The 15886-nt window shown below is 31.8% G+C and overlaps 2 protein-coding genes, 1 long non-coding RNA gene and 1 pseudogene across 6 annotated transcripts; 1 reads left to right on the forward strand and 3 right to left on the reverse strand.

The window, feature by feature from the left end:
* Positions 1–961: 961 nt before the first annotated feature.
* On the reverse strand, positions 962–1996 carry LOC120157168 (annotated as a pseudogene).
* Positions 1997–3614: 1618 nt separating this feature from the next.
* Positions 3615–4399, reverse strand: LOC120156928 (dehydration-responsive element-binding protein 1A-like). Its single transcript, XM_039168196.1, has one exon. It carries the CDS (start codon positions 4357–4359, stop codon positions 3622–3624), a length of 738 nt encoding a protein of 245 aa, XP_039024127.1. The 5' UTR covers positions 4360–4399; the 3' UTR covers positions 3615–3621.
* A 5505-nt stretch (positions 4400–9904) lies between these two features.
* LOC120156848 (hydroxypyruvate reductase-like) lies at positions 9905–15581 on the forward strand. Of its 4 annotated transcripts, XM_039168105.1 has the most exons (11): positions 10003–10060; positions 10862–10962; positions 11081–11219; positions 11454–11598; positions 11699–11826; positions 12639–12710; positions 14254–14377; positions 14455–14579; positions 14694–14735; positions 14979–15191; positions 15436–15581. In XM_039168105.1, exons 3-11 carry the CDS (start codon positions 11088–11090, stop codon positions 15502–15504), a joined length of 1050 nt encoding a protein of 349 aa, XP_039024036.1. In that variant the 5' UTR covers positions 10003–10060; positions 10862–10962; positions 11081–11087; the 3' UTR covers positions 15505–15581. The 4 variants fall into 4 exon arrangements, with proteins under 4 accessions (XP_039024037.1, XP_039024034.1, XP_039024035.1 ...); XM_039168103.1 differs by lacking the exon at positions 10862–10962 and having other exon boundaries at positions 9906–10060; positions 11072–11219; XM_039168104.1 differs by lacking the exon at positions 10862–10962 and having other exon boundaries at positions 9906–10060.
* Positions 12974–13705, reverse strand: LOC120156849. The gene is made up of 3 exons (XR_005519093.1): positions 13611–13705; positions 13230–13231; positions 12974–13042 (listed from the first exon to the last, which is right to left on the reverse strand). It is a non-coding gene; the product is annotated as an uncharacterized LOC120156849 (long non-coding RNA).
* Positions 15582–15886: the final 305 nt, after the last annotated feature.

The following is a 15886-nucleotide window of genomic DNA, read 5'->3' on the forward strand; positions in this document are numbered from 1 at the left end:
TATAACTAACAAAATTTAATAAATTATTTCTTAAACAATAAATTTCGTTAGGATAAAGTTTATATAATGATTTTTTGACCGTAACATATGGTTTCATTGTTTGTATTTAAATGTAATGTATTTTTCAATAATTTTTAGAGTAAATGTTAAAATTTTATAATAGATAATCTTCTCTTTTTATAGGTTATGGGTTCAATTCTCATTAAAAGTAAAATTATACTTCCTCATCTCTTAAGTAAGAATTATTCAAAAAATATATATAATACTTCTTATTTTAAATAATCTTCATTTTAGTACCCGACTTTCTTTTGTTCGCTTTAGATGTTTAAAAAAATTCGTTCAAAGTAAGGATTTAACATTTTAAATGTTACTTTGGTCCATAACAGTCATTAAAAAAATATTATATGAGACATCACATTTAACATATGCCATGTGTTTAATTTCGTCCTTAAATAATTGAATACTTACTTTTTAATTAAGCCTTTGAGTAACTATTTTTTTTTTTGTAGTTGACTGAAACATTCCATAGTTTTTATAGTGATTATATATTACATTTTGCAACGCTATTTTAAAATTTACAGGGTACGTATGGATCTTCCCCCCCCCCTCTATATATGGAACCATGGAACCAGCCAAAGGATGTCATTTATTTCCTTGGCTTCAATGGTCCAATGAAGGGCCTGAATAAAGGAACTTAAATGCCAAAAATTTTAGAGCCATTTCAAGTTAAACTGAACCCCAAAGGTCCTTGACAAATGTTTTGCTTCTAATGCTTGAGGACCGCTTATTAATTCCAAAGTACCTAGGGGACCATGGTTACTGCTAAAGAGGGGGAAGGGGTTCCTTGGACATAATGGACTACTATCCTTTTGCTGACAGACGCTTTCAAGGATGCCAAATTCAAGCTTTGTTCAGAGTACTCCATTTAGAATAAAGCAAATCATGAACAATAATCGGTTTCTTATACGTTCTTACAGGCATGAAACAAAAACGAGAATTCAACTCTATCTTCATCTTTCTGCACCACCCAAAGCCGGCTATCAGCTTCACTTCTTGTCCTAAACATGAAAACCGCTGAACCGGCAGCCGGATTGAAGAGCCAGTCATGCACATCCCACATCAAACCAACTAACAATCCATCAACCAATATCGTCTGGTTTCCTCTGAAATTCCATTGCAGCCTCTTGACCCGAACCACCGTCTTGTCATCGATGCAGACCAATAAAACCGGATGCTTTAGGCCTTCATGTTCTCAGCTACATCTTATCAAAATTTCATGTGGAATGCCTGTTTCGTTGAATTGAGCCTTGGTGGAATAAAGGGTATTGCCTGAACAATGTTCATGTCGAGAAATGAAGGAGGTTATAGCCACCGGGATTGTCGTTTTGAACTTCTTGTTGATTTCTTCTTCAGCCATATCACCTAGCATAAGGCTTATCTCTGAATCAACCATGACAATGACGTAGAATCCGTTAACCGGTTCAGGTCCTGCCTTATATTTAGCAGCTGAAAGATCCCAAAAGATTTCCATGTTTGAATGATCGGATTCGACCGCTTTGTTGCCTTTCATCTTCCTGAAGAACCTCAAATTGGTGCTGAGATTGAAACACGGTGAAGGGTCATCGTTGAAGTTTATGCTTAGGGTTTGACCGATTTGATTCTTACACCAAGTGCGTTTGATGAAGACCTGCTTGTGGGTTGAAAGAATGACCTTGCAAAGGACGACGACTGAGTTCTGGACAGAAGGGAGTAGAGTTGGAGTCGGAGAGATACAAGCGTTGCTTGAATAGCTAGAACGTGGGGATTGAGAAACATTCACTGCGTTTTCACTAAAACAAGAAACGATGTCCCTCATATTTCAGCTAAATAACATGATGGATATGTTAAATCAAAAGTTGGTTTCTTTTGAGGGATTTATGAGAGAGAAAGGAAGATCCGAAGATCTAGAGGGATGGGGTCTCTCTTTTGGCTTGTCATAAGCATATAATGTATATATATATATAATATTAAATATGAATATGAATATGGTGGAAAACTGAACAAGATTGGTGCTTTTGAACTCTCTCCCCTGCTTTCGATATTCCTAAAGAAGAATTTTATGTCATGCAAATAACTGGAAGACAGGCCGCAGCAAGAAATAAAGGTTATCTGACAAATATATTAAATACGAACGTATAATACAATTATATGAGACAAATATAATATAGAAAATTAACTAGTTCATAATAGGACGTAAATATAATGGAGTATGACTATATTTTAAAAGATATACATAATGGAGTAAAAATAATGCTTTTTAATTCCTTACCTAGGCTTTTGTGAGGCAAAACTTTCGAGATAATGTTATAGAAAAAATTAATTCACGAGATAAAACACTCCCAAGATTAATTGCTCAAATAAGGTGAAATCCACAGTGTTGGCCGTAGGTCGCCATGCCTTCTGGGCGACCTACTTGGTCACCATGTCTTCCTCGCGAGCTACAAGAGATAGCATGTGCCATGCACGTCCCAACACGCTGGGCATCCGAGGCCATCCGACCGAGGCTATCCGATAGCATCAGAGGCCATCCGAACGAGCTATGCGAGGGCATCCGAGCGAGATATGCGAGGGAATCCGAGAGCAGCCGAGCGAGGGTAGGTCGCCCGGAGTGCCGGAGGGCATGGCGACCTATGTGTTGGGACGTGCATGTGCCATGCAACACGTTCATTCTCTCTGTTTGAGCAAGGGTAAGTCACCCGGAGTGTATGTAGGTCGCCCGGAGTGCATGGTGACCTACAAGGTCGCCCGGAAGGCATGGCGACCTACGGACAACACTGTGGATTTCACTCTATTTGAGCAATTAATCTTGGGAGTGCATTAGCTCGTGAATTAATTTATTTCATAACATTATCTCGAAAGTTTTGCCATTGGATGTATGCTAATATATTTTTTAAAAAAACTAGGTACTGAAATTTGATTTATTATTTAATATCTTTTCGTGAATTTGATTATAATATCCATGAAAAATCATGGTTGTTTGCATATATGCATCTACATATATTTGCTCATATCATGAAATATAAATTTTACGAGTAGTCTAGAGTATGACAAGATTGTAAATATTCATAATCTTTTTAAATTTATTGACAAAATATACACATTTTGTACATATAATTATTTGAGTTTAAATCTTCTAAAAGCAACATATCTTTTTATCAATGAAACTACCACTTAAATTTTATCTTAAAAAAATAGAGTTACTGAATTATACAATGTTTCTTTTTTAAGTGATTGAAAGATTCTCACTCACTTGTGAGTATAAAAGTACTGAAATAGATAGCATGAGATAGTTCAGGAATCTATAGTTTCTATGAATAGAGAACGTAATCTTTTAGCAGACAATATCGAATTCAACGAGGAGAGACTAGGAGAAGTTGGATATGGTAATATTTAATTCGATATAAAAAATAAAAGTCAAGTTTTATTAAAGTCAATTTAAGACTAATGCAAATCCTGTAATGTCGACTTCTTTAAGGAATAAGCTTAATTCTATTATCATATGATTTTAATGGTTTAAAACAATCATTTTTCTCAATGACTCAAATTCGAGAGGAGAGTGGAACGAAAAGCTAATATTATTTTTTACAAGTAATGTCCCCATAAATCAATATCAACGGTGGGGGTTATATTGCCATCGTAATCGTAATCGTAAACTTGTGTTTGCAGAGGTGGTGAAGTGAGGAGCAAACCCTCCGCCATGCTATGGAGTAAACCTGGCATGTTAAACAATGCCTCTTCGTCCATGAACTCATAATCATCTTTAGCACTCGTAATTTCCAAGTTCCTCCAATGCTCTAAAACCTTCTCTTCTTCATCATTCCCATTGGGAACTCGGCTTGGCGACGGGCGTCCCACCGGTTGATGATCAATATTTGTCGAACTTATTGTTGGTTTAAAAGCCTCGGCGGCGGCAAAAGCAGCGATTTGTATATCTTTAGGCGAACAAGACTTGGCCATTGGAAGGACCGAAGCCGAGTCAAGGAAATTTAGGGCGGCGGATTTGCCCCTGAGGGCTAAAACGGCAGCGTCGTAAGCCCTAGCCGCCATTTCAGGGGTAAGGAAAGTGCCCAACCAAATCCTTGATTTCTTGAAAGGTTCACGAATTTCGGACACCCATCTATTCCCTCTCCTTTGACGTACACCTCTAAATACAGGATGACGAGTCTCCTTGAACTTCTTTCTACCAGCTTTTCTCTTATGAGAACTCGAAACAGCCATTAATGGATGGCCAGCTGATGACGATGAGGAGGATAATTCTGAGTCGGGGCTGAATGGCTTGCATGAAGAAAAGGAAGAAGAAACAATCTCCAAATACTCCATTTTTTTAGCTTTGAATATTCTGAATACCCAAAACGATTTTTTGAAGTAAATTTGAAAATATTAGTAGTAGACTTAGTGAAGTGAAGACTGAATATGCATGAGAAAAAGTAATGTTATATAGTACAGATAATAGGAAATGAAATCCGCGAATAGAACAGGGTGACAGACACGGGGCGGCATGTTTTGAATTGGGACACGTTATAAAAGAGTCAAACAGGACCAGAGAATTGGTGAGAGAGGATATAAATGTGAAATAGTTTCCCGAAAGCGTTATTTCTGATCATTTGAACACGGGTCCAAGTGTACAACTTTTGGAGACTGCAGATGTTTCCACACGTCTGCGTTTCCCCTTATACAGTAATATGGAAGCAGTTCAATGGATCTACACTATAATCGAATTAGTCGTCCGATCAAATGAATTTGAATCGCATCAAATTCCACGACCTTGATAGCATTTAGATTTATTTTTTCGTCGCATATTCTGTATATGGGGGGGGGGGGAAATTAGGCTAGAGTGTAGTTATAAAGTTTTTTAATAAATAATAATCGTAGGTAGTATAATAAATGATTTATATGTGAAGTTGCTAAATCTGTATTTGATATTTAAAGAAGGGTAAGGTTTATTATCTTCTATTAATTAAAATTAGCAAATGTAGTTGATTGTCGACGTTGTCAGTCTAAGAATTAGTTTTTTTTAAATTTTTTTATAACTACCAACATATTATTTATTAATCGACTAATCCGGATCGATATTACAAAAGTAAGACCCTTTCAATCAATTTGCTTCATTCACAAATACCAAAATTTAAAACCCCAACTTTACTTAAAAGATTTAATATCTTGTCCCACTAAAATAACTGAATTTAAATATTTTCATTCACTTTTTAAATTCCAAATTCTCTAATTTTTTTAATATATATTTTAAGTATTTTATTTTCTTTAAAAAATATTACGTAGATGTTTTGTATGTTCTTACAACAAGTTATAGTCTTAGATTTTATAAGTTTTCCTCCTGGTTCCAAGGCATCGTCTTGACTAATCCGGACCGACCCACGTTGTACACCTGATTTTGGTGGGTGAGTCTCCCAGAAGAGATTTTCTGCATACACAATAACTCAAACTCGAGACATTGCTTAAGCGATATTAAGTTACTTATCACTTAAACCAACTCACGTTGGCCATCTCTTTTATTTTTTTTAAGGGTTTGATTATATTTTTAAATCTTTTATTATATGATATTATTTCATAAATGAATAATTATATTTTAATATTATAATTTATGTTAATATTAATATTTTTTAAAAAATATTTTTTATTAATATATAGTAAATACAATAATAATAATTGTTCAAATATAACTCTCAACCATTTAACATTGACAACTCGTACCCCCAGCATTGCTGGTGCTCGAACTCAAGACCTCAAAGAATAACAACAATTCATTTACCACCAAGGTCACTGAGTTCGTGCTTTTTAAAAATAATTTTAATTGGGTTAAGAGTTTTAATGAATATATTATTATTCAATAATAAAAATATAAATAATTATAAATTATATAAATAGTAATATAAAAATAATAATTTTGACGGTGCAAAATATGTGTAAAACTAAAGAGTTTTATATTGTGTAAGTGGATCCGAACTCTCTCTCTCTATATATATATATAAAGGGAAAAATTCATATTTGATAATAATTTATTCTTGTAATTTTTTTGTTCACTTATTTTTAAAAATTATATTTAATGTTATTTATTTATATTTTGATATCTCACTATTAAGTAGAGGTGTTAAAAAAACGTAATCATTAATCGTAATCGTTAACCGATATAACCGTTATATTTTAACATGTTAATTAATCGAATTGTTAGTGTTAAACTGTTTTGGTTAATCGAATTGTTAAAAATGATAGCTAACAGTTAAGGTTACATTTATGAATTTTGATAAACGGTTAATCGTTTAAAAAATTAAATTTATAACTATACTTTTTTGAGAAAATGCTAATAGAATTTGAAGTAAATTTTAATCATAATCTTAAATTTATATATTTTTAATAAAATTTGTACACAAATAATTTAATATATATATATATATATATTATTTTTTATTTATTTGAAAATACATAAAAAATACTTACACCAATATAATTATGTGTTTATTGGCATGCACCAAGATATTAGGAGATGTACATATTTATACCGGTGTAAGTATATGTTAAGTGTTATACTTTTTTATTTTCTTCACTTACATCAGTTTTTATTTTATTCACTTACATTGGTATAAGTATATATTAAGTGTTACATTTTTTGTAGTATGAATTACAAAACATTTAAACGTTAGTGTTGTGTTATTTTTGAAAAATAATGGTAGTACGATGATGTGATCTGCTATAATAAATTAATAATAATTTTAATCTCCAAAACTTACATATTTTATTAAATTGACATATTTCAAAATGACTTAATAGAATATCAATATTTAAAAATCTTACCAAGTTGTTCCTCATTCTAATTTGAACCAATTTAATAATTTATTATTAATATATTGTATAATTTAATAACAATTTTTAAATATTTAAAATTTTTCAAGTTATTTTAAATTATGACCAATTTGATAAAAAGATAAAGCTTTAGGATTAAAATTATTATTATATCATATTATATCATATCATCATTTTTGTTAAATCAAAAGTCAATCTTAATGACATAGTATCCAAATAAAAATAAAACATCAACCTTCATTAGATTATTGATCTGATACATTAATAAAAATTATTAATTTTTAATTCAAATCCTAAATTTTAAAAATTCATTTTTTTCATCATTTTTCAAAAAAAGAAACATAAAAAATTCTCTCTTTTCTTGTTTTTGTTGCCGCCTCCTCGTACAGTTACCACCGCCATAAGTCGCCGCACGTCTATTGCCCAAACCCCTAAGCTTTTAACCCGCTAATGCCCTGTTACTGCACCAAACTTACACGACACCAAACCAGAAAATAGATTACTATTTTTGTTCTTTTTGCAAAATGGATGAAAAAGGTTTCATTTTCCTTTTCTTTTTAGCTTCTGGGGTTGTTTATCTGTATGCTTTAGATTGGTTTATAAAGCTGTTTTGTAATCATTTTCATTGAGATAAATCCTCTGTGTTTTTGGAAAGCTGAAGCTGGGTGTTGTCGTATGCAAGAGACTCCATAGAACCAGACACTATAGGAAGGAATCAAGCTCCATACAGTCGTTGAATTCATAATCTAGTAAAGATAAAAAGTATCAACCGAGAATTTTAATCATCTATTCTAAAAATTATTGATTACATATAATAACTTTTAAAAACTTAATTTATAAACCAGATAATTTAAGGTTATTTTTCTCGTCATATAACATGCTCCCAATAGTATGGCACTCTGGTTCTTGCTTCTTGTTAAAATTGATAATACCTTGTCTTGTGGAGATTAGTAGTATGATTAGAATCTCTCTATTCATATTTCTAGTCATCTCATTACTTATTAAGCGACTCCAGTGATAAAAATTGATATTTTTCTTAAAGATTCTGAATTCGAACAAGATGTGTATATGTTCAATTTCAATCGACTAAATTTTGTTTAAATAAATACTATCTTGTAACAATCATATACTAATATTTCTAGTCATTTCATATCAAATGTAAAAGGTTCTAATTATTTTTTATTATTATTTTTTTCTGGTGATTTATTTTTGGAGGAACTGCTATAGGTGGAGATAAAACTTTGTCTTCGTTTTTCAATATTCCCCAAGATGGATTTGTTTCCTTGGGTGGTCAGGTAAGAAATTCAGAAGCAGATGTCAGTTTATTTGAGATGGCTTTGACTAAAATATGGTCTGATTTCCAAATTATATTACTGAAAGCTTTCATGGGATTGCAAATACTCATGAGGATCCAAGTGAGTCAAATAATTTGGTTGCTAAGCATCTTGATCCTAATTCACATGAAATAGGCATGCTTTCGATATTCGTCTATTATATTACAAACCATGATCATGAAACATATTAAATCACACGGATGTACCACAGGGCATATCCTGAATTTATTATTATTTTTGTTTGAGAAAGGGTAAAAAGTAAAAGTTTAAAATTTTAGGGTTTAAATTAAAAATTAAATTTTTTTATTAACGTGTCACTTTAATAATTTAACATAGGTTAATATTCGAGTGATCAAAATGTAGGTGTCCAAAATAGAATAGATCAAAAAAAGGGATCATCAATATAATTTACCCTTATTATTTTAAATGAAAAGAAATTACATTATTTTTTAAGATTTAAGTGTCAATCTCTTATTTATTAAAAATATAATTTTAAATTTTTAACTATAAAAATGTGCTCATATATATATATATATATATATAAGAATATTTTAAATTAAATTAGCATGAACCAAGTGACTCGTTAGTAAATGAATAGTTATTATTCTTTGATGTATCAAATTCGAACATAAAAAATGTCAACAATATGAACGTTCAATATCAAATGGTTCAGAGTTATATTTTAACAAGTATTATATTATATTTATCTCATGCTAATAAAGAAAATTAAATTAATGAGATTAAATAAAAATTATCTCGAGATTTAAACCCAAAAATAGATTTAACAAATAATATCCAGTCAATAAAACCATATTATATTAATGACAAAAACACATTTAATTACAAGTACTTATAAATTAAAATTTTGAATTCAAAATCCAACGATTATTAATATAAATCTTAACTATTCAGATAAAATATTATTATTTAATAGAAATGTATATTTTATTAAAAATATTTAAATATATTGACACGTGATATAAATAAATATTATTTTAATAATTATTTGATAAATAGTGCTATCTTAATAAATAATTTTTATAATTATTTGGATAAAAAATATCATATCGCAATTAAATGTATAGATTGAATAATTCGGTCATTAAATAGTGCTATCTTAATAAATAATTTTTATTAGGAATTAAATATTTTTTTCATTTTTATTGCACAAGTATTTTCTTATAATTTCAGAGAACTGTTATGGAAGAACGTTTCATGAATGATATATTTTTCAATTTTCAAGTTTGTCCAATGCCGTGTACTCCTCCGGTGAGCTGGTTTCAGGTCGGATTGAGATCGATTTAGTTAGAATTTTCTCCAAATTTAACCCACATCACCATTATCTAATACCGAAACAGCCTGGTTAATCTTGTGGTTAATGCAAAATGATGGTGATAATGTATTTAAAAAGTAAATTAATAAGATTTTTAAATATTAAAATTAAATTTTATAAATTATTTAATATTAAGATAATATTGATAAAATATATAACTTTTAAATTTTAAAATTACTATTATATATTACTATATAAATAATTTAATTAATTTTCAATAAAAATTAGAATTAAAATAATAAAATAATAAACAAATAATTTAATGACCAAAATAAAAACGAACAATAGTGAGTCACTGTAGTTTGTTTCAACCCCCAACCCAAAAAAAAATATTGAGGGCGTCGTCTTTTACGCTGAGTGGTTGGTGATTTATTTGATAAAAAAAAAACATAAGTTGTTGATGTGAAGGCTGAAAAAGAAGGAGATTCATAGTTTAAATTGAGATGCTCGCTTCCTGTATTAAAAGACAGATTGCGTTAGCAGGCGCAAAAAATCTGGTTCAGGGTCTCCCTTGTTTCTCATCATCACTTCTTCACAGGTAAAACCCACAAAATCTTCAGTTGTTGTGTATAAGTATGTTTATATCTTTACACTCCCCAATCTCTCTTATTATTTCCCCTGTTGTATACTAGTAATAAGTTAACAAGAACATCATTTGGAAGTTTTAGAAGCAATGAAAGAAAACAGAGAAAATCTGTAGAAATATCAGTTATTATTCATTTCTGAAACCGTGCCTCATACAAACAATTTTGATTTCTTTATACGAAGTAATATTGTATGTTAGCGAATAAGGTCAGTCCAGCAGCCGGATGTAGAGTAAAGTAAATAGTAATGAAAAAGGACGAATACAAGTTTACCTCATGTAATTTTAACCCGATTGTAACCATATCATATTGCTAACAGCAAGAGATAAGGTTGGGTTTTCTTTTTTGAAAAAAAAAAAAGAACACAAGGTTCTCTGGAGTTCAATTTGAGATTCACGAGACTTTTGGGGTCTTTGGTTTTCAATGGGAAAGAGTGTATTTTAATTTGCACTTTTGTTCTTAGAAATACTCAACAATACTTGAATTACTGAAGAGTAGAATTGAGATTGCCCCTTGAGGTATTCTGTTTTACTCTGTTAAGGCCTATGAAATCAAATGTTATTTTGTTGTGAGACTGTGGTGCAAACTTTCATTGATTATCGTGTGCTAACCATCATTGGATATGCAGTGAGAGTACTTATTCTCTTCCTCATCCAGCTACCCTTGCTATGTAGTTAGACAGGTAGTATATAAGTATGTTAATGGTTCTACGATTGCTTCAAACTGTAGCACCTGATGAAATCAATGTTTATTAGATACGCGTTGTCTCTGGTGTAAGATTGCGTCTTGGCAGACATACCCTACTTCACATCACTTTCTCGGAAGACAGTTTCTCTAGCCTTTGTTACAGTAGATGGTTAGACATTTAGATAGAGAAATGCTTCAAGAAATTTTGGATGCATTTAATGATCTATATTTTGCTTTGCCTTCTTATGTTCTAAAGTATTTGTTCTTTTTATTTTGAGGTCCTTCAGTGCAGGTATGTCTTCAGTGGTAGAGAGGAACGATGTAGACAACAACAAACCCATCACTCGGGTTCTCTTTTGCGGACCACATTTTCCAGCTTCACAAAATTATACTAGAGAATACTTGGAGAAGTATCCCTTTATCCAAGTACTTCGCTCAAATTGTCCTGTTTATGTACTTTTTGGTTATAGAATCGCACTTGCATAAATGTTAAAGCACTATCCTAAACCAAACATGCACTAATGTTTGAAACAAGCCAAACATATTTCTTGTTTTTTCTTTTTCCAATGTCTGAAACAAGCCAAACATGTTCCTTGTTTTTCCTTTTTCTAACAGAGTTGTACCTTTTGCGTTTTTTAATTTAAATTGAATTTCTTTTAGGTTGATGAATTGCCCCTCGAGCAAGTTCCTGATCATATTGGGAACTATGATCTTTGTGTTGCAAAAAACATGCGGTTTGATTCAAATGTCTTATCTCGTGCAAAACAGATGAAGCTTATAATGCAGTTTGGCGTTGGCCTAGAAGGTCCTTATTCTTTTATTACGATAATATATTCTTAGCTTAAAGCTTTTTCCATATTACATTTTCTGAATTAATTTTTCATTTTTCATACTTCGGCATGAAGGTGTTGATATTGACGCTGCTACAAAGCATGGGATAAAAGTTGCCAGAATTCCTGGTGGTGCTACTGGAAATGCTGCATCTTGTGCCGAAATGGCTATATATCTAATGTTGGGCCTTCTTAGGAAACAGGTTTATTTAATTTAATAACTTAAGAATTGCATTGCTTCTCTAATATGTTCATATGATTGTAGTTAAACATGAAAAATAGTTGATTCCATGTTAATTGTGAGATTAGTTCACTATGTTCCCTTATTTGTCTGTTTTGTGCATACAATTGAAAGCTGTATCTGGGTTAAAAATGCATGAAAGATACTTTGCAATGGAACTTGTTTATCATTTTTAATAAACCATGATCAAAATGTAGTAGATTAAGCAACTTGTGGAAGAGGACAATACCATTATGAACTGTTATGAGATCTATGGCCATTGACTGCTAGACTAGCTGTGTCTTCATTCCTACTCCCTGAAATTTTTTATCAAGCCTCGAAATTGAGGTCGTTCGCTAATATTGTAATAAGAATAATTAAATAATGCAGTCATAACTTGCATTTTGGATAGGCTGCAACTCATGTTTGTAGTTTTTTGTTTGTTTAAATAGTTTTTTGTTCTTTGCATTCAGTACCCACTACATTAAAAATTCATTTTCCAGTAAGATTGCCATCCCTTTCAGTCAATTCTATATGCTAAGCTTCACCAAATTTACTTCATATCCTTCACTTCCAACTCTTTACCATCTCTTCTCTTCAGTTTCTTGTTACCATTGTATTGGATCCCCCAGTTTATCTTGGTGCTTCTGCTCATTGCATTATTCTTTCCTGTCTGTAAGTTGAAGTATTTGATGCATGTATTCACATGACACCTTAACTTTAACATTCATGTTCTGTTTTTTGTCCTTGATACATAATATGTTGATGACCTGAGTGATTGTGGTGGTGTTGCAGAATGAGATGCAAATATCTGTAAAGCAGAAAATGCTTGGAGAGCCTGTTGGGGACACACTTCTTGGGAAAACTGTCAGTTTCTACTTTATCTTTTCAGTTTTCCCTTTCCTTCGACATTACTTTGAGATTCTTGCTTGAAAACCTTTTCATGGAATTTAGACATGTGGCTTCTCTTTCAGTTTTCATGGTGACTGTCACTGATAATATACTCGATGACTGAATGTTTGAACTTCATAATTTGCTTATATCAGGATCAGGCCGACTGAATTGAAAACAAAAATAAAAGCTTTACCATATTATGGCATAACAGTTAATGCAAATTAGTTTTCTTAGTGTCATGTCAAAAGAAGACAGCAAAAGAGGCAATAATTTGACCTGGATTCAGGCATGAAACTAAATATTTTCTGTGATAGGAATTTTTTTTTTGATAGGAATAGGAGGTCTCATTAAAAACCTCCCTCTTAGTGGACCTTATCCGTAAGGTAAGGCCCAACTAGCGGAAGGAGGAAAAGAGTACCTCAATTTATTAATGAAAGCCAAGTTACATAAGACTTAAAAACACTTTTACATACAACATAAGACCTCACACACTCCTCTAGCTTCTAGGCTCAGAAACAGATACCAACTGAAACAGACAAAAAAATCACCCGATCCCCTCTTTTGCTAGCTTGTCAGCCTCACAATTACAAGACCTTGGAATCCACCTGACAATAAAATTTCTAAAAGAAACAATAGATACAATTTCCTTAACAAAATTTGAAAGGGAAAGAGGAACCAAAGCTTGATCTTTGATCCAATCCACGACCAGCTTACAATCACATTCAATAATGAGTCTGCCCTTGAACAACCATTCTGAAGAAACAAAGATATCAATGCCTCTTTTAACAGCTTTCAATTCTGCTAAATAGGGATGAGAAGGACCAACATTTTCTGAAAAAGAGATAAGTATAACCCGATTCCAATCCCTGAGACTGTGATAGGAAATTTGACATTGAGTGCTGGGCATAATCAATACTCTGTTGCTATATTTGGTTTGCATTTTTTCCTTGGAACTGGCAATGTCTTAAGGTGGCATTTTTTAGCATTGATCCTATCTGTGCATGGTAAAGGACTAAGAGAATCAATCTGTTTCAATTTGTTTATTCAAACATAGTAAAGGACTATGAGAATCAATCTGTTTCAACTTGTTTAGGTGATATGGTTTTTGTAATGGCTTTTATTCCTGTATGAGGGTTCGGTGTTACCATATGTACTTGGTATTATGTTTAATAAAATATGAGGCACTCTTTTCTTCCTTCCAATGTTCTTCAACATACTTCTAAGTATGTGGAAGAATACGAAGGGAGTTTTTAATGAGACGTCCAACTTCTATAAAAAAAAATCTGTTTCAACTTGTTTCTTCAAACATTTGTATTTATGAGCTTAAGCTTTATTTAGACTCTTCGGTTTTTGTTTTCTTTTTCTTTTTCTTTTTCGTGGAAATGAAATGTTGGTTTGATGATCTCGTTTTTCGATATTGTAGGCAATGAAATCTTAATATGATGCTCTCATGTTTCAAATAATTGTTTCCATGACTTTTTTAGTTTAATTTTCACTAGTCAACCTGCTTGTCCAGATCTTTATACTGGGATTTGGAAATATTGGAGTTGAATTGGCAAAGCGCCTGAAAACATTTGGTGTTAAAGTTATTGCTACAAAAAGGAGCTGGCCCTCAAGTCTGGAAGTTGTTACCCCAAAAGGTATAGAAGATTTATTAAGTAAATAGTGAAACTCAGTTGCAATGGCATTCTCATTCATTATGATCTTGAATATTCAGCTTTTCCAAGTCAAAACGAGGTCATTGATGATTTGATTGACAAGAAAGGAATTCATGGAGATATTTATGAGTTTGCAAGCAATGCCGATATAGTTGTCTGTTGCTTGAGTTTGAATAAAGATACAGTAAGGCTTCTCTTTTCCTTTTTTACTTGAAATATACGCTTTCAAAGAAACGGTAAAACTACAAAACTTATCTCCAAGCAAATTTCATTCAATTGGGATATTTTAAATTTTCAGGTTGGCATTGTGAACAAGTCCTTCGTATCTTCAATGAAAAAGGTTTGTTTCAAATGCACTCCAAAATTTAGGAGAGAACTGTCATAGTTTTTCTTTTAGGTGCAATCATAGCTATGAAAACATGAAACTAAACGGCATAAATCTTTTTTCAAAACGCATGTTTTCATAGCATATATTTATATACCACCTCTCTTTTATAAATTTTCATGTTTAATTTTCTAATAAAACAGTTGCACTCATGGTTTAAGTTGTTGGATGTTTGTGCTAATAATAGTATGATTTCAGGGAGCCCTTTTGGTAAATGTTGCTCGAGGAGCTCTTCTAGACTACGAGGCAGTTGTGCATTATCTCGAGTTGGGACACTTGGGAGGCTTAGGAACTGATGTTGCTTGGAGAGAACCATTTGAACCTGATGACCCCATTTTGAAATTCAAGAATGTTATACTTACACCTCATGTTGCCGGGGTTACCGAACATTCTTACAGAACCATGTCGAAGGTATACATCTTATCTATACTTTTAGATTTCTAAAAGTAACATGAATTTAATTTTTCACTGTAAAGGCTTTAAAGCCGAGAAAATGAAGAAACTTAGCATATGAATTGTAAAATTTATCCAACTAAAGCAGGGGTTTAAGGTATTTCACATGTTTCTTCATCTTCATCATTGTGATTGCTTGTTTTTTTATTTGTTTAATGTGGATCTCCGAGTATAATTGCTGCCCATATTTTGCTAATTTCAGGTTGTTGGTGATGTTGCCTTACAACTTCATGCTGGAAAGCCTTTCACAGGGATAGAGTTAGTCAATTAGTTGACTCGGAATCGAACCTAAAATTTAAATGTCTGCTTTAGGTTCAGTCAATCAGTTGAAACTTGTTATTTCGATTATCGAAACAAATCATGTCATGGAATTTGGGGTTTTCCCTATTTATTTTCAAAATAAAGGTGACTTGTTTGACATTTGATCTTTTCATCTTAACATCATAAAATGTCTCAAGTTTCAGAAGGTAGCCTTTTAAGCTGATTCTTCATCTGGAAAAGGAAAGACAACTGATACGTAGAGAGAAGTAGCGAAACTTCTGATGTAATTATCGAGAAATTATTTCATCGGTGAAATTTCAAGAGCATTGTTTGTGCAGAATATACATAAATAAAAGAAGAAACAGTTAAATACATGCAGAGTATCAAGTAGA

The sequence above is a fragment of the Hibiscus syriacus genome, unplaced genomic scaffold (genome assembly GCF_006381635.1).
Source record: "Hibiscus syriacus cultivar Baekdansim isolate YM2019G1 unplaced genomic scaffold, ASM638163v2 tig00111238_pilon, whole genome shotgun sequence".
NCBI lineage: Eukaryota > Viridiplantae > Streptophyta > Magnoliopsida > Malvales > Malvaceae > Hibiscus > Hibiscus syriacus.